This window comes from Leptodactylus fuscus, chromosome 5 (genome assembly GCF_031893055.1).
Source record: "Leptodactylus fuscus isolate aLepFus1 chromosome 5, aLepFus1.hap2, whole genome shotgun sequence".
In the NCBI taxonomy this organism is placed as follows: Eukaryota; Metazoa; Chordata; class Amphibia; order Anura; family Leptodactylidae; genus Leptodactylus; species Leptodactylus fuscus.
Genome location: NC_134269.1, coordinates 219,039,059 through 219,057,135, shown reverse-complemented (window position 1 = coordinate 219,057,135; position 18,077 = coordinate 219,039,059). Strand labels below are relative to the sequence as shown.

Genomic DNA, 18,077 nt, shown 5'->3' with positions numbered 1-18,077 from the left:
ATACGTTCTATTAGTATTAGGGCTGAGTGATCGGGATCGGAAATGATCAGATTCCAATCGGCGATTGAGTAAATTTCATGATCGGAATTCCGATCCTGATCTTTTCCAGCGGGGTCGGAGGTTATCTCAAGATCGACTCAACCCTAAAAGTGACTTTTCCCATATAGAAGCATTGACTAGGGATCGGAAAAGATCGGATTCCGATCGGCGATCGAGCAAATTTCACGATCGGAAATCGGATTTTAAAAATCGATTCTGAAATCTCAAGATAGATCTTAGACCGTTCCTCTAGCATAATGACAAACTGTACCCAATGGACCCATGATCGTCAATGGTAGTGTTTGTCCCTGCGCCCATTCCTCTGACAGCAATTGATCTGTGAAGGGAACGTTGGACACCGTACGGCAAAAATCCCCTCAAATTGAGTCTATTGAGGAGACGACACTATAAAAGACTTGGTGGTCCAGCGACTACTCAAGGTCTTTCATGGAGTCCATGTCAGATCAGGTTCTCCACCACGATTCAAGGATTAGTTCTGCACATGGAATTCCCTTATATCAATGCGCAGCCCAAACCAAGCAAAACAGGCTCGGACTTTTCTGCTGAGATTTCACATTCCAGTAAGATGTTTTCTCCCGACATCTACAATCCCACATCAAGAATTGTCTTCAGTCCTTCAGATTCCAATGTGTTTGGTCATCCCAGGAATGTGAATGGCTGTAATGTGACGGAAATCAAGATCTGGATAACATTTCGTGATTCCCCTTGTAGAGGTTAAGCAGAAACATCCTAAATAATCCTCCTCCAGGAGCCGCTCCAGATCTTCAAAGAGGTTTATAAATAACTTAGGTCACGAGGATCCCAAACAAGTGTTCTTGTAAGGATGAAGCCATGAGAAGCAGCGATACGCTCCGAGGACCTTCCACCAGATCTTTGCATTCGGTGCGGTTGGATTTCTTTCGTACCGTTTCCGAGCAGTCCTCACGATGGCGCCCTTTATGGTCAGGTGGGCGGTCCCTGTGTCCAACTGTGGAACCAAATGATGGGTGCAAAGAGCTGGAGTTGGTGGATTTGGTGAAAGGACACAACCAAGGGCAAGAACCGTCACACGTGATGCTCCTCAGGACTCCGTTCTGGTCTGACCGCCATGTAATGGATGAGACTCTTTCTTGAGAAGTAATTATCTTCTAATGGACGTGATAGAATTATCTACATTCCTTTCATCGTGGGAAGATTGCTGATAGAAGAAGAATTTCTACTTGGCCAAGAATGAGCCTCATTTTTCGGCACGTAATGCTGGAGGTCGAAGCCTTAATTGACTGGGAGAGGAGAGAGCTCAGTCTCTGTAATGTGTGCACGCCTTTATGTAGACCCGCACGAGGTTCGGGATGTGACATTGTATCTCCAGGTCACTGGCCTTTGCCCCTTTGTTATTCACAGGGCTCCATTCATACCACAGGCTGACGTCACTATTTTACCACTAAGTTCCCCAGCCATTGGGTCCATCTGGAACTCCTCAGATTTGACATATTCCAACTTTCTGTAGGAGACTCCATTGCAGATTCTGCCTAAAAATCGGTGGAGAGAAGAGTCCTACAAGGAGGTCAGGACAAGGGTCAGTCTCAGCACCATATATTGACGTACTTACACCAAATAACTGTTATAAATATATGAAACATCTCCCCGATATGGCGCTGAGTGATAAAACCACCACTAGGGGGAGGCATTGCATAGAAATACTTGTTATACTGTGCTCCTCCTAGTGGCTGCTGCAGGTAAATGCAATGGATGTTCGGAAGCCGTTCAGTGCTAGGCCCCCCTCCCCTACAGGCCCCACAGCAGGTACGTGGCCTGGATACATGCCGGCAGTGCGAGCGTATAGGAGCACCATGCTGTATACTAATGGACCTCAAACAGGAGGAAATATCTGATATAAACACTGGATCTGCCATTGTGATTAAATGTTACAGGATAAGACTGTATCTGCATGACTTAAAGTGATCCTCCGAGTCCCCCTTATCCCAATAAGGAACATTGGCTCCGGTATATGTACAGTAGTGACCTGACATGACAGCCATCTTTGATATCACTGGTCTATATCTGCTTAGTAGTCTGTGCTTTATAGTCTGCCCTTCCAGATATGTATTCTGCTCTCCATACACTTCCTGACATGTATTCTGCTCTCCATACACTTCCTGACATGTATTCTGCTCTCCATACACTTCCTGACATGTATTCTGCTCTCCATACACTTCCTGACATGTATTCTGCTCTCCATACACTTCCTGACATGTATTCTGCTCTCCATACACTTCCTGACATGTATTCTGCTCTCCATACACTTCCTGACATGTATTCTGCTCTCCATACACTTCCTGACATGTATTCTGCTCTCCATACACTTTGTGACATGTATTCTGCTCTCCATACACTTCCTGACATGTATTCTGCTCTCCATACACTTCCAGACATGTATTCTGCTCTCCATACACTTCCTGACATGTATTCTGCTCTCCATACACTTTGTGACATGTATTCTGCTCTCCATACACTTTGTGACATGTATTCTGCTCTCCATACACTTCCTGACATGTATTCTGCTCTCCATACACTTCCTGACATGTATTCTGCTCTCCATACACTTCCTGACATGTAGTCCGCTCTCCATACACTTCCTGACATGTATTCTGCTCTCCATACACTTTGTGACATGTATTCTGCTCTCCATACACTTCCAGACATGTATTCTGCTCTCCATACACTTCCTGACATGTATTCTGCTCTCCATACACTTCCTGACATGTATTCTGCTCTCCATACACTTCCTGACATGTATTCTGCTCTCCATACACTTCCTGACATGTATTCCGCTCTCCATACACTTCCTGACAGGTCTTCTGCTCTCCATACACTTCCTGACATGAATTCTGCTCTCCATACACTTCCTGACATGTATTTTGCTCTCCATACACTTCCTGACATTTAGTCTGCTCTCCATACACTTCCAGACATGTCTTCTGCTCTCCATACACTTCCTGACATGTATTCTGCTCTCCATACACTTCCTGACATGTATTCCGCTCTCCATACACTTCCTGACATGTTTTCTGCTCTCCATACACTTCCAGACATGTCTTCTGCTCTCCATACACTTCCTGACATGTATTCCGCTCTCCATACACTTCCTGACAGGTCTTCTGCTCTCCATACACTTCCTGACATGTATTCTGCTCTCCATACACTTTTTGACATGTATTCCGCTCTCCATACACTTCCTTTACCCTAATTAAAACCACATTGCCGTATTGTCGTTACCATTTCTTTTTCTAATGAAGTCTCTCCTTAAGATTCGAGTAAAGGGAAGACCCCAATCCCGGCTATCTGCAAGACTTTCCGGGCCCGGGCGGGGCCATTGGTCGGCCATTTCCTTCTAGATAAGACTTGTCATAGACTTCGCCCTTCTGCACATTTTTCGGCAGGTTGCACTTTTTTTTAAATTATTAACACTTTCAGTGATAAAAGTCTGAGGCTCTGAATAAAACCTGAGACCCCTCCATAGCTGGTGACACGAGCCTCTGAGCGGACAGGGCGAATCACTAGACACTGAGGCTTCATACTTCACGCTAGGCCTCGTGGTTACGTGTAAACTATTGGGTAGCGCAGTGTCCTTAGAAGATGCCGCACTAGCCGATCGTCTTGAGTTTACCATGGCAATGAGGCCTAGCGCAAAATATTCAGCCAAGACTGAGGCCGCCCTGTCGCCCCGTGGATCGGTTGGGGACCCCTAAATCCGATCTCTGACACGAGTTTAGCGTTGCTCACGCTGTAGTCGCACTTGTACATTTTGCGGACATGTGACGTCTGTCCCCGTACGGATTATACGCTGTCCTATGCGTCGTGTAGACTTTAATGTCTCTGGGTCCATGAATAACGGATGACGCAAATACACGGATGTCTGAATGAGCGCATAGAACAGAATGGAGAGTATGTGGACGGCCTACGTGACACGCACAGGTGTGAATATAGCCTCAGAATGTTTCCGGATTCTTCTTTCTGAACAGTTCCAAGTATTGACCCTGTAACAATGACAGATGTACTTGCAGAGAGAGCGACAGAACTCTGCGAAATGCGTGAACTCTGACCTCACACCAGATCCTGCGCGGTCACACTATTCTGCAATCGTGCACAGACTATGGGGGGTGAAGGTTTCGGGATCTTGGCCAGCAGAATCTGCTCCTCCACATGATGTGAGTTGTAAGACATGATCAGCCCTTTATCTGGCACATCAGCCCCCTCCCCATGCTGTAATATAATCCGGCTACATATGGGCGCCTCCAGAGAGCTGCGGGGAGGGGGGCTCGGAGTTGGACGTCCTTCAGGTTCACTCATTTGTTGCTCGGTCTCCTGCACTCAGGACTTTGCCTGTTCTCTATCAGTCTTATGTAATCCCATGAACAGATTCGCACCCTGGACACGGCCACTCAGCGACCCAGGACAGACCTGGTAAGGAGATGACGTCTCGTATTCGCAGCGTTATACGTATTTATACCGTAGACTACCTGAGAAATGGCGCAGAGATATACTGGTCCTGCGACTACTGAATTATTACATGATGTATAAGGAGTACGGGTGTATGGAAGGGCTGCGGGAACGTCGTAAAAAATCATTGTGCCTAATAATTCACTGTATAGGTTTATAGGGAAAGTCATCGGGCGGCGGGGGGGCGTATTCCAAAAATGATGGCTCGTATGTGTAATATAGGATGGGACGGAAATCTGTTCTGGATAAAGGAATGGTCATATCAATAAGGAGGTCACATGGACATAGATCACTGTATAGCTATTATATGATTAGAGATCTCTGTGTTATATGACTGTGTATCTGCTATGCTATATACTGTATACATCATGTTATATCATCATAGATATATGTCTTATAACAGTATTTTATATTAATACAACTGTGTCTGTTATATTGTATGTATGTCCTGTTATATCATATACCTTTATATGACTGTATATTATAGTAATACGGCTCTCCGCAGTATATAATATAGCTGTGTATGCCATGTTATATCACATACTCCATATATCCACTAGCATTCGGGTCTCCGTTCTCCGCTTTCCGTCGGCAGAAGATGGAAAGCTGTCAGAGCGGGTCCGGCCGTGAGCGGCGTTGAGCGTTTTATGCTCTCTGCCGCAAAACCGTTTTTTTAAAACCGGACAGAGTACTGCATGTCCGACTCTGTGTCCGATTTAAAAAAAAAAAAAAAACGGTTTCGCGGTGGAGAGCGTAAAACGCTCACCGCCGCTCACGGCCGGACATCTTTCAAACCCATTCAAATAAATGGGTATGAAAGAGTCCTGCAGCTTTCCGTTTCTTGCCTCTGTTTTGTGCAGGAAACGGAAACCTGCAGAACGGAGACCAGGCGCAGATGTGAACGAGCCCTTACTACTGAGGAATTGCGCTTTTATTCCACAATATAGCCACGTGTTTGGCGCGCCTCATTTCGGTTGTGTTTGCTGCCTGTATATCTTTCCGCCAAGGATAAGTTCACACGGCAGATTTTGGTCTGGAATTTGATGCGGGAGGCTACCACAGATTCCGGACCAAAAAAACGGCTATCCGCGAGTGGATGCCGATGCAGTGCATACAGTGCACCGGCATCCGGTCACGGAGTACCGCTCCGGATTAGACCCAAATGAATGGGCCTAGTCCGGAGGGAGCGAAGCGCTGCGGAAGATAGGGCACATTGCTTCTTTTTTGTGCGAGCGGAACAAATCCGCTCATGGAAAATCAAAATGCCCGGCTTCCATTGAATTCAATAGGAGGCAGTATTTTAATCCGGAATTTGACACGGAATCCGTGCCAAATTCTGTACCACACAAGATAACATGGCCACCAGCAGGCGAGCCCAACCCCGGCCGGGGGCACCGAATGGCCCATTCGTATATTTCATCAGCAAAAAGTACACAAGATAGGTCGTAACTGAGTAATGGCCCCTACAACAGCGTACAAGAGGCTTTAACCCCTTGGTGACTCAGTGGCTCAGAGCTCAAAATCACACCCCCTTGTCTGTTCCTGCCTGACTCCGCCCTCCTGACAGTACAGAGACTAAACAATATATCAGGGACCAAAACTAACAGCATTGATGGCTCAGGAACGGTGGGGGCTAGAGAGATGAAGGAGTCCAATGGCGGTGTGCATTAGGCCTAAAGGGTTAAAGGGGCTCATCTCTATCGTTTTGCAGATGAGGTTTCCAGAACTAAACACAATGTTCCCGCTGTGGTCTCAGGGGCGCTGCACTCGCCCTCTTTCTGCTGCTCATACTTCTGGCTAAAGAGATCAAGAAAACCATGAGGAAGTAATAGAGAAAATATAGTAATATGCAAATAATAACACTTTTCTGCTGAAACTGGACCATCCCTTTAAGTGCGGCATTGTTCCAATAATAAAGGACGGATTCTCCTTATTCTGACGCAGACTTTCGAGCGAAAGTTGGACCAGAAACTCTCGGCACATACATTAATGCGACTCGTAACGACTTAGCACACGGTCAGTTCTGCAGATTTCTGTCATGTGACTACATTGTTACTGTTTTGCTCCTGGTGGTGGAGAAATACGTCAAAATATCGGAGTCAACAAGTCGGCTCATCGTAAAGTCTATCAGTTCTGTCGCGACCATCACGGCGGTGGAGGAAGCTCGTATGCATCGTAATAGTGAGATCACAGACCAGCGGGCAAGTCTGGAACGGCGGCCAATAGGGTTGAGCCGATCTTGAGATTTCAGGATTGTTTTTAAAATCCGATTTTCGATCATTTTCCAGCCGAGCCCGATCCTGAAATTTGCTCAATCGCCGATTGGGATCCGATCTTTCCTGATCCCGATCGCTCAACCCTATTGGCCAGTAGTCAAGCATTTTTGGGAACTAACCTCAGACCTCGATCCTGACAAAAAAGATTGGGATCGGAATTCCGATCACGATCGTAAAATTTACTTGATCGGAATCCGATCCTGAGCACGCAACCCTAGTGGCAAATAAAAAATTTGAAGAAGCCTTGACTTCAATATCGTCGTAAGAACCGTCAGCTTGAGTTTGCAAAAAGTGGAGAGTAGAAGATTGGAAAGTGGTGGTGGTGGTGGGGATTTGGAGCGACGAGACGAAAGTCAATAGACCGGGCTGTGATGGGACAAGGGGGTTAACAGATCGAGAAATTGAAGGAACAGTCAAGTTTCTGATGATATGGGGATGTGTCACCGCCAAAGTTGTTGGACACTTGACCAGGATCGATGGAGGGCTCAATGCTGAGCTATAGGAGTAGCCAACAAGGCAAGTTACTTCGTACCCCCGAGTACTATGGGCATGAAAAGGGCGCCATAGTGTTCCAGCAGGACAACAACCTAAAACGTACGGCGGCAAGATTAGCGAAGAAATGGTTCAGGACAATGACGGAGAACTGACATCTGAGTTTTATGATCCCTTTGATCAGTGACCCGGTGACTTGTTGTTGTAAAAGGACATAAAACCCTGTGACTGGTGTAACCCCCCCCTTGGAGTGGGTCAAAGGTCGTCATTACTTTGTATCCCCCTAGTCTTCTGTCTCGTTTGCTTTTGAAATTTCCACTTAACCCCTTCAGTACCGGCCCAGTTTGAGCTCCAGGAGTCAGCCCCGATGTCCGCCTCTCAGCAGCACCGTCCGTACTCGGCCCGTTCATTTGGGCCTACTCTGGAGGTGGAAGCTGCGACAGTCGTGGCAGGTGCATTTTAGCCCGAGAGTGACGCGGCTTGCCTCGTCATAATCGGGACCAAAATTCGCCATACCGCCCCCCGTGTGAACTAGCCCATAGTATATTTAGCCCCAGGTGCAGGAGGAATACAGTTTATTTCAGTGAAGGAGTGATCGAGCGTCAGGGTGATGGTGGGACGGAGCCGGTGGAATTGTTCAGACTCAGTCCAAAGGATTAGGATGTCGTCCATGAAGCGATAGTAGGCTCGAGGCCTGGTGGTGCAGGTTGGCCATGAAGAGATTAGTGTAGGCTAGTGATATCCTTACTGAGACAGAGCACAAGAAGCTCAAACACTCCTTCATATAATGGAGACACTAATGAGGAAGCTATGGGGGTCCTCGGGGAATGAGAGAGGAGGAGGGGAACATGTCTGAGGTAGATGAGGAGCCATGTACTGTATACGAAGCCGGTCACATATATCATCCGGCCAGATGACATCACTCCGCGTCTACTCTACTAATGGACGACCTCATGGAAGTGATCGGATCCCATTAAGGATGAATTATCTTCTGTAGGGTCGGGGGGGAGGGGAGACAGACCATAGATGATGGAGATGACATAGAAGGTATCTGCGGCTTGAGGATCTGTAGTCGCTTACTTAAGACAGTCCCATATTGGATAGAGCAGTCCCATATTGGATGGTGCAGTCCCATATTGGATGGTGCAGTCCCATATTGGATAGAGCAGTCCCATATTGGGTGGTGCAGTCCCATATTGGATGGTGCAGTCCCATATTGGATGGTGCAGTCCCATATTGGATGGAGCAGTCCCATATTGGATGGTGCAGTCCCATAGTGTCCGTCTTAGTAAATAAGGGTCGGTGTTTCTCCGGATCAGCCATGTTGTATCACCAGCTTACATATCCCCTCCTCCACAACTAATGGGATTCCTCCTCGGGATCTGCGTTGGGATTATATTATTCGCGGCTTCCTGACGGGATTTCCTGACACTGAACGTTAATGAGGCTTTTCCTACTTGTCAGTTTATGGAACATAATGTGTGTACGAGGCAACGCACGAAACCCGGAGCGAACCGCTGTCTAATACCGCCTGTCCCCATCGGGTGAGTGGGAATCCTAACATGAATGATAAAGATAAGTGACCTACAGTGCTGTGCAAAAGTTTTAGGCAGGCGTAGAAAAATACTGAAATAGGAATATGAATGGACTTTGGATAGTGGTGATGTTGTTGTACGTCCCAGGCTCTATAAATAAGGTCCCGGTGTCCTCGCTCCTTGTCACTTACTGTCTTGTGTTTCGCCGCGCTCTTCGTGTAGAGGTGACCTTGTGCTTGGACGGCTCAGGTTTCAGCTCATAGACTTCCCTGGTAAATGACAGTGACCGCTGACCTGCCGGCAGGATAATATGGCGGGTTTGTCTAGAAGACACGTCCAAGTGCCCGAGAGGTGAGAAGAAACTACACAGTCTATTCAAGGCTCGAGCGGACCTCAGATCAATCTCCGCACATCGCTCGGCCATCTTGTCATAGGTGGACGGGTTTATAAGGTGTAAGAGGAGGGTTCATGTGTCAACCAAAAGAATATTGTCCACACATATGGGCAGGAGCCTATATATGCGACTATATATACTGTATATGTATCTAGGGGATTATATATACTGTACATGCGACTATATATACCGTCTATGGGATTATATATACCGTCTAGGTGTTGCCATTCCATTACAGATTTGTCACGTAGTGTTACACAAGGTTTTGCAGCTCCACAATGACATGTTGCTGTGCCTTGTGTGGGAATGACGGCTTCTTGGCTGTTCGCTACAGGGGGAGGTAGAATATAATGGAAGAGGCCTGGGAAAAGCTTTGTGGTGACAGGAGGTGGCGGAGGCGACAGGAGGGGTACGGAGCGACAGGAGGGGTATGGAGCGACAGGAGGTGGAGGAGGCGACAGGAGGGGTACGGAGCGACAGGAGGGGTACAGAGCGACAGGAGGGGTACGGAGCGACAGGAGGGGTACGGAGCGACAGGAGGTGGAGGAGGCGACAGGAGGTGGAGGAGGCGACAGGAGGGGTACGGAGCGACAGGAGGGGTACGGAGCGACAGGAGGTGGAGGAGGCGACAGGAGGGGTACGGAGCGACAGGAGGGGTACGGAGCGACAGGAGGTGGAGGAGGCGACAGGAGGTGGAGGAGGCGACAGGAGGGGTACGGAGCGACAGGAGGGGTACGGAGCGACAGGAGGTGGAGGAGGCGACAGGAGGGGTACGGAGCGACAGGAGGGGTACGGAGCGGCAGGAGGGGTACGGAGCGGCAGGAGGGGTACGGAGCGGCAGGAGGGGTACGGAGCGACAGGAGGTGGAGGAGGCGACAGGAGGGGTATGGAGCGACAGGAGGGGTACGGAGCGGCAGGAGGGGTACGGAGCGACAGGAGGGGTACGGAGCGACAGGAGGGGTACGGAGCGGCAGGAGGGGTACGGAGCGGCAGGAGGGGTACGGAGCGACAGGAGGGGTACGGAGCGACAGGAGGGGTACGGAGCGGCAGGAGGGGTACGGAGCGACAGGAGGGGTACGGAGCGGCAGGAGGGGTACGGAGCGGCAGGAGGGGTACGGAGCGGCAGGAGGGGTACGGAGCGGCAGGAGGGGTACGGAGCGACAGGAGGGGTACGGAGCGACAGGAGGGGTACGGAGCGGCAGGAGGGGTACGGAGCGGCAGGAGGGGTACGGAGCGGCAGGAGGGGTACGGAGCGGCAGGAGGGGTACGGAGCGGCAGGAGGGGTACGGAGCGGCAGGAGGGGTACGGAGCGGCAGGAGGGGTACGGAGTGACAACCCTGCACCAGCACAAAGTCACAAGTGGCTGCCATAAGGAGAACATGGGAGGAAATAACGGAGGAGGTTTGGTCGGTGACCAATAGGAGACATTGTGGATGGTCGGCAGGTGGTGCCTGTTATTAGTTGGCCTGGGGAATATTGCATGGTGCAGGTCTGGACATCCGGAGGACTGGAGGCGTATTATAGGGGGCTCATGTGTGAGCAGACCTGAATATTCTACAATGTACCGCTACAAGTGCTAAGCCTATCCCACATTGCCAGGCTAACATCAGGGTCAGTAAATCCCAATAAGATTATCAGTATTTCTGAGCGACACCGGAGAATTCAGTGGAAACCTCACATACATAGCAAGACCTGACACCCTGCGGAGCTGCGGAGGCAGAGACAGAGACTGGATATAATCCTGCCACAAGTGACAGCACAGATCTATCTCCAGCGCCTGCACGATCTCTGCACCGTCGTAGTATTAAGGTTAGCGGCATAGACCTGGTCACTGCCACATACTAGGAAGGGCTTACTATTGTGTAGACCAAGTCAAGGTGGTGCAATAGAACAGAATAGTGGTGGAAATCCAATGCACATGGGAACCAAATCCCCCGTCCTGATGAAGAGCATTTCTAGCCATCTGTAGTCTGTAGTATATTATATAAGGTCAAAGCATGGCCATATAGGACGCCTCTAGACTTGGCCCTATAACCTTTGTATGGCTTTATCTTCTAGGGTGAAGACTGACCTTGTCCTGCGTGCAGATCCCCGGACTCCTGCCATCTTCAGGCCGCCATGTTGCACCATATAGTCCTATTGGCTGCCGTCACCTTACTTGGTGTTGTGGAACAAGGTATTATATGGAATATTCTTATATCTTTTTCCCTTGTATCTTCTCTCCACATCTCGGTTATTAGTTGTCCCTGGTTTTACCGCTGCAGCTGTTTCAGTGTTTGTTTCGCTGCTGTTTCCATTAATGTTACAGATTTACTAGAAAATAAGCCGAGCTCTGCCTCAGTTTACAGTCCGGGAACATGTTTGTTTTTCTGATAATCGCAACGAGATCTACAAATCCACATTAAGAGTAATAATAATTCTCCAAAATCCAGCTGTTTTGTAAATTTCTATTCAGTACAACCCAAGAAGTGACGCCCCCTGGGTCACAGGCCGGTCTCCCGGGCCCCTTCTCAGCCCCCCATGACTATATTAGACGCTCCTTGGGTCACAGGCCGGTCTCCCGGGCCCCTTCTCAGCCCCATGACTATATTAGACGCCCCGTGGGTCACAGGCCAGTCTCCTTCTCAGCCCCCCATGACTATATTAGACGCCCCCTGGGTCACAGGTTGGTCTTCCGGGCCCCTTCTCAGCCCCCTATGACTATATTAGACGCTCCCTGGGTCACAGGCCTGTCTCCCGGGCCCCTTCTCAGCCCCCCATGACTATATCAGACGCTCCTTTGGTCACAGGCCGGTCTCCCGGGCCCCTTCTCAGCCCCCCATGACTATATTAGACGCTCCTTGGGTCACAGGCCTGTCTCCCGGGCCCCTTCTCAGCCCCCCATGACTATATTAGACGCTCCTTGGGTCACAGGCCGGTCTCCTTCTCAGCCCCCCATGACTATATTAGACGCCCCCTGGGTCACAGGTTGGTCTTCCGGGCCCCTTCTCAGCCCCCCATGACTATATTAGACGCTCCCTGGGTCACAGGCCGGTCTCCCGGGCCCCTTCTCAGCCCCCTATGACTATATTAGACGCCCCCTGGGTCGCAGGCCGGTCTCCCGGGCCCCTTCTCAGCCCCCCATGACTATATCAGACGCTCCTTTGGTCACAGGCCGGTCTCCCGGGCCCCTTCTCAGCCCCCCATGACTATATCAGACGCTCCTTTGGTCACAGGTCGGTCTCCCGGGCCCCTTCTCAGCCCCCATGACTATATTAGACGCCCCCTGGGTCACAGGTTGGTCTTCCGGGCCCCTTCTCAGCCGCCCATGACTATATTAGACGCTCCCTCAGTCACAGGCCGGTCTCCCGGGCCCCTTCTCAGCCCCCCATGACTATATTAGACGCTCTCTGGGTCACAGGCCGGTCTCCCGGGCCCCTTCTCAGCCGCCCATAACTATATTAGATGCTCCCTCAGTCACAGGCCGGTCTCCCAGGCCCCTTCTCAGCCCCCCATGACTATATTAGACGCCCCCTGGGTCACAGGCCGGTCTCCCAGGCCCCTTCTCAGCCCCCTATGACTATATTAGACGCCCCCTGGACTCTTCCTTCTTCTCACGTCCTATCAGACAATGTATTACTTATAGGTGTGATCCAAGGACGTCTCCCAGCTCTGATCCTTGTTCTTTTCTTTGTAGCTTACTTTTCCTTGCAGGTTATTGCAGCCCGGAGGAAGTACAGCGTCTCCCCGCCGAACACGTCCGGGCCCCCGGAATTTGAAAGAGTTTTTCGGGCGCAGTAAGTAATAGCAGACATGACACTTCCCGGCAGCTTGTCCTTCTATAGGCCGTGGTGTTCGGGCCTTCTCCCTCACTAGATTTGTCCATGAACAAACTCCGGAGATTCTCCGCTTGTCCGCGGGCCGGACCGGTTATTGACCGATGTGGGAATGTATATTTTGTATTTGTGCGCAGTCATTTTTGGAGATCCATGTGTCTCCATGTTAACAGACTACAAGCAATCCCTGTGTGGTCAGCTCGTACAATCCCGTCATTGCTGTTCTTACGTCTGTTCTTAGTAATGGAGGACTTAGAGGAGAAGGATCAGGCTCCATATTGGACATAATACAACGTATTACCCGAGTGTCTACTCACGAGATTTGCTCTTTGTAGGGTGAACTGCACCGAATATTTCCCGCTGTTCCTCGCTGTGCTCTGGCTGTCCGGGATCTTCTTCCATCAAGGTGAGATCTAGAGATATATATATATATATACTACTGATACAGACGACTGGCCAGACTGCAGTCACATACAAAGGGCCGTGGCAAATATAATACCGCGCCCTTCTTACAATTGCAGTCCATGGATGTCGGTGGTGGGCGCCAATATACGGTTATATGTCCGGGTATACCTGATAAGATAAAGCGCAGTGTGCACAGAGCCTAACAGGTCGTGTGCAGACAGCGCCATCTAGTGGCAGAATATGTTACCTACTCTATTTGGTCTTTGTATTATATACTAGCTGGTACCCGCGACTTCGTCTGCATTGATTGTAGCAGTGGGTATATACAGGCGTGGGTAAGGTTTTCGTACTGTGTATAAGGTATGGGATATGAAATGTAACTTTGTATCTTGTTTTTTCTGTAATTCAGAGAATACGTGAGACTTTTGTGTTGCAGTTACTTTGTATTAGAGCTGCTATATATACGGTGTTGTGAGAAACTTTACATAGTGACTTTGGGACAGAAGTATTTGAAGTTCCCGCCGGTGGCATTTTTTGATTTTCGTTTTTGACTCCCCTCCCTCTAAACCCCATAACTTTTTTATTTCTCCGCTCCCAGAGTCATATGAGGTCTTAATTTTTCCTGGGACAAATTTTTCTTCCTGATGCCACCATTATTTATTCTATATAATGTACTGGGAAGCAGGGGAAAAATTCAGAATTGGGTGGATTTGAAGAAAAAATGCATTTCTGCGACTTTCTTACGGGCTTTGGTTTTACGGCGTTCACTGTGCAACCAAAATGACCTGTCCTCTGTATTGTGTTTCGTTACTATTCCGGGGATACCAAATTTATATGGTTTTATTTACATTTTGACCCCTTAAAAAAAACAAAAAACTGTGTTTAAAATTTTTTTTTTGAAAAGTCGCCATATTCTGACAGCCGTAACTTTTTTTATACGTGCGTGTACGGGGATGTATAGGGCGTCTTTTTTTGCGGGGCCGGGTGTACTTTGTAGTTCTACCATTTTCGGGAAATGTTATTGCTTTGATCACTTTTTATTCAAATTTTTATCAGAATCAAAACAGTGAAAAAACAGTGGTTTGGCACTTTTGACCATTTTTTCCACTACGGCGTTTACCGAACAGGAAAAATATTTGTATAGCTTTGTAGAGCAGGCGATTTCGGACACGGGGATACCTAACATGTATGTGTTTCACAGTTTGTAACTACTTTTATATGTGTTCTAGGGAAAGGGGGGTGATTTGAATTTTTAATCCTTTTTTAAAAAAAATGTATATTTTTTTTACTTTTTTTAAAAAATTTTTTTGGATTTATTAGACCGCCTAGGGGTATTGACATGGGTGGGCGGTGTCGCGGATTGTCAGAGTGGTGGGGGTCGGCAAACATGGCTGCTCCGGAGCGTTAAAGAGAGCCTCCTGGAGTATCGGTAAGGTGAGGGACAAAGTGGTAAAGTATATGTATATGTGATTGTGTGGGGTTAGGGGCGAGGCTGTAGGGGGTAATATGAATTTTGTGGCTTGCTATGGTCCAAAGTGTGTGAGATTGCAGAGATGGTAGTGTGAGTTTGGGTTTTGTGGGGGTCCTGGCACAAACGTATGTGCGCTATTGTGACGAAAAGTAGCCTATTGCGCAATGGGGTGTAATAACTATGTTTGTGGAAACTTTCAGCCGAATCGGTCGAGCGGGTTTTGCGTGATTGAGGAACAAACATCCGAATATGCAAACATCCAAACACACAAACTTTCACATTTATAATATTAATAGGATACTATAGTCATAGATGATGTTTCATGGCGCGGCCTTGTCCTCTGTCACCCCAGCCTTCATGTGCAGGTTACTCAGGCTCATTACAAGAGCGGACATGACCGGAGGACCTTGGGGGTCTCAGGAACCTCTTGTTTGTTCGATTGCGCCTTCTAATGGACATGACATAATCTCTAGTCTTGCCCTTGTGAAGCTGCGTTTCATCCCCTGGATAAGATCCATTACTACATGTGACCATACAATCGGCTTCTTATGTTCCAGGCACAGCGGCCGCCTGTGGGATATTATATCTGTACGCCCGCTACCGATACTTTCATGGCTACAGCAGATCAGCACAGAACAGGTAATATCCTATATAATAATGTAAGCGGATCAGATCCCGTGTAATATCCTATATAATAATGTAAGCGGATCAGATCCCGTGTAATATCCTATATAATAATGTAAGCGGATCAGATCCCGTGTAATATCCTATATAATAATGTAAGCGGATCAGATCCCGTGTAATATAGGAGCGCACGTGGCAGATTATACACAACTTTACTTTGGCAATGACATTAATGATGAATGGCTTCTGCACACGGCCCAGTCTCTTTACTCCGACCTACAATGCACCAGAGGAGTCCTAGTAACTCTTCTACCCCATACACATATATGAGTGGCCATACAGGGGTCTTATCCAGTTCTGTGTCATCAGAGTAGAATGGATAGAAAGCGGGATAGATAGAGGGACGTATAGAAGAGATTGGACGTCCACCTGGCCATGTGCAGGGGGTCTCACTGTCCTGTAGGGGTTTTGTACATGACTCCATTGTGTCACAGTCTCCGCTGCTCTCTTTGCAGTTTCACATCACAGAAGTCTATGGAGAGGCAGCTGTTAATTGATTTATTTGGGAGGGGGTTGTGTGCCGGTTTCCAACCCTCTTACACAATATATTTTTTTTATCCCCAATTCAAGGTGTTGCCTGTGTACGAACCAGTTTATTCTATTATTAACCCTTTGTGTCATTGTGTCTAGATTGGCTCCCATGTATCTGAACGCCGGAGTCCTCTGGTTTATGATCGGCCTCTCGGCTTTAGGGATTCTCCATGTTCTTTTCTCCCATTACTTGGACGTGGATCTTCTGTGAGACTGGACAGTAGACGTGATGGAAGTGAAGATAGAAAACATATGACAAGTATTACAATGGGGACGTATGACAAGTGTGATGAAGGTGCGGTATAGTCTCCACCTCGTGATGCTCCGGCCTTTGAATAGGGCCTAATGGCAGTCGTGGATGTGGTACGATATGGCGTCTATATTATCACTACAGGACACCAGGTCGCAGTGGACTACAGACAATGTTGGCTGCCTTATGGACAACTATTGGTTATACCAGACTGCACGGACATCTTTACCCCTAACGCCACCATTACGATCAGACATAAGTAATATATCTGTGGTTTAGCATTATACCGTACTGATGTACCATGTATACACTAATATATACGTAGTGTACTGTCCTACAGGGGGCGCTACACCTTGCACATATAAGAATGTCTTCACCTGCTTGTGTCCTATTTGTACCTTTAATGGAGCCATCCATTGGGCTGTGAGCTGAGAACATGGAATGACCCAAGAATTAGGAACCAGGAGTTCCTCCCTGTGTTCGGAGTCTGAGCCCTTGCCAGTTACAATTCAGTCATCAGGTTGTTCTGCAGTCAGACGGGAGAAACGTCTCCTTCATTTTGAGGACGTTGCGACCAAGAGGAGACTTTAAGGAGCTCAGATACAGCCTTGCTCATCAGCCTGAGGTCAGACAAGGGAACCCTTTATAGACCTGCCCCCATTGCCAGGGCAGACGCCTTTATAGTACACTGTATTAGATGAAGACGGCCCCAATAAGGGGGACACAGCCGGAGCGGGACGTCCCATCACCCACCCTCAGCTCAGTGAACATTTCCTAAAGACTCGTACCTCCATTATATGGATGATGTTACCTGTTGCCTCCTGATCTTCAGTAAACCAAGTGTTTTATCTACCACTCTGTCTCGAGTCTTAATCCTGCATTCACCAACACAGGCACTCCGACCACCATGAGAGGGTAATGGGCGATGCTTAAACAGGATCTGGCTGTCCTACAAATAGAGAGGACACGGCCGCACCCACATGACGCCTCCATTACATTTAACTGAGGCATGGGAAGGGTTAATGTTCAGTCAGAGAGGGGTCTGTTGGGGTTGGTTCACATCTGCATTGGTAATCTGCATGAGGACCCCCAAGAACAGAATACCAAGTGCAACTGCAAACACTGTGTGCAGTGAAAGCACATGGACCCCATAGACTAACAGGGTCCATGTGCTCGCCGCCAGATCTCCGCACAGAACATGCAGACAGGAATGTAGTTCTCAATATACTTTCTTGTAAACATGATTCGTGCTGGCAGCACACGGACCCCATTATAGTCTATGGGGTCCATGTGCTTTTACTGCACAGCAATTGCAACTGCATTTGGTATTCCATCCAGGGGTCCCCATTCGGACTCCCCCAGAAGGAATACCAATTGCAGATGTGAACAAGGGGTAGGACAGCGGAGACCCAGTTCTTGAATCTGGCCACCACTACGTGAGCTGCACCACAACATGCCCTGCAATGAACGACACCTGCAGCGTTTCTGCCATAGACTCACTGAGGGGTTGTGACGTTTCACTGCATTTTGTGGTATTTTAGTGCAATATCAGTAAATGAACATCTATAACAAATACTCAATGTGAGCGCAGCCAGACAAGGATCCAGAGAGTAAAGCTGCTGTACACAGGTTACTGCCAAAGCTGCAGATTCAGCTTAGTCAGTGATCAGCTGTCATCGCACTCC

General features: G+C 48.5%; 1 protein-coding gene across 1 annotated transcript; it reads left to right on the top strand.

The window, feature by feature from the left end:
* The first annotated feature begins 4,365 nt into the window (after positions 1-4,365).
* LOC142205131 (leukotriene C4 synthase-like) lies at positions 4,366-17,245 on the top strand. Its single transcript, XM_075276491.1, has 6 exons — positions 4,366-4,503; positions 11,295-11,412; positions 12,913-13,012; positions 13,387-13,457; positions 15,485-15,566; positions 16,242-17,245. Exons 2-6 carry the CDS (start codon positions 11,355-11,357, stop codon positions 16,351-16,353), a joined length of 423 nt encoding a protein of 140 aa, XP_075132592.1. The 5' UTR covers positions 4,366-4,503; positions 11,295-11,354; the 3' UTR covers positions 16,354-17,245.
* Positions 17,246-18,077: the final 832 nt, after the last annotated feature.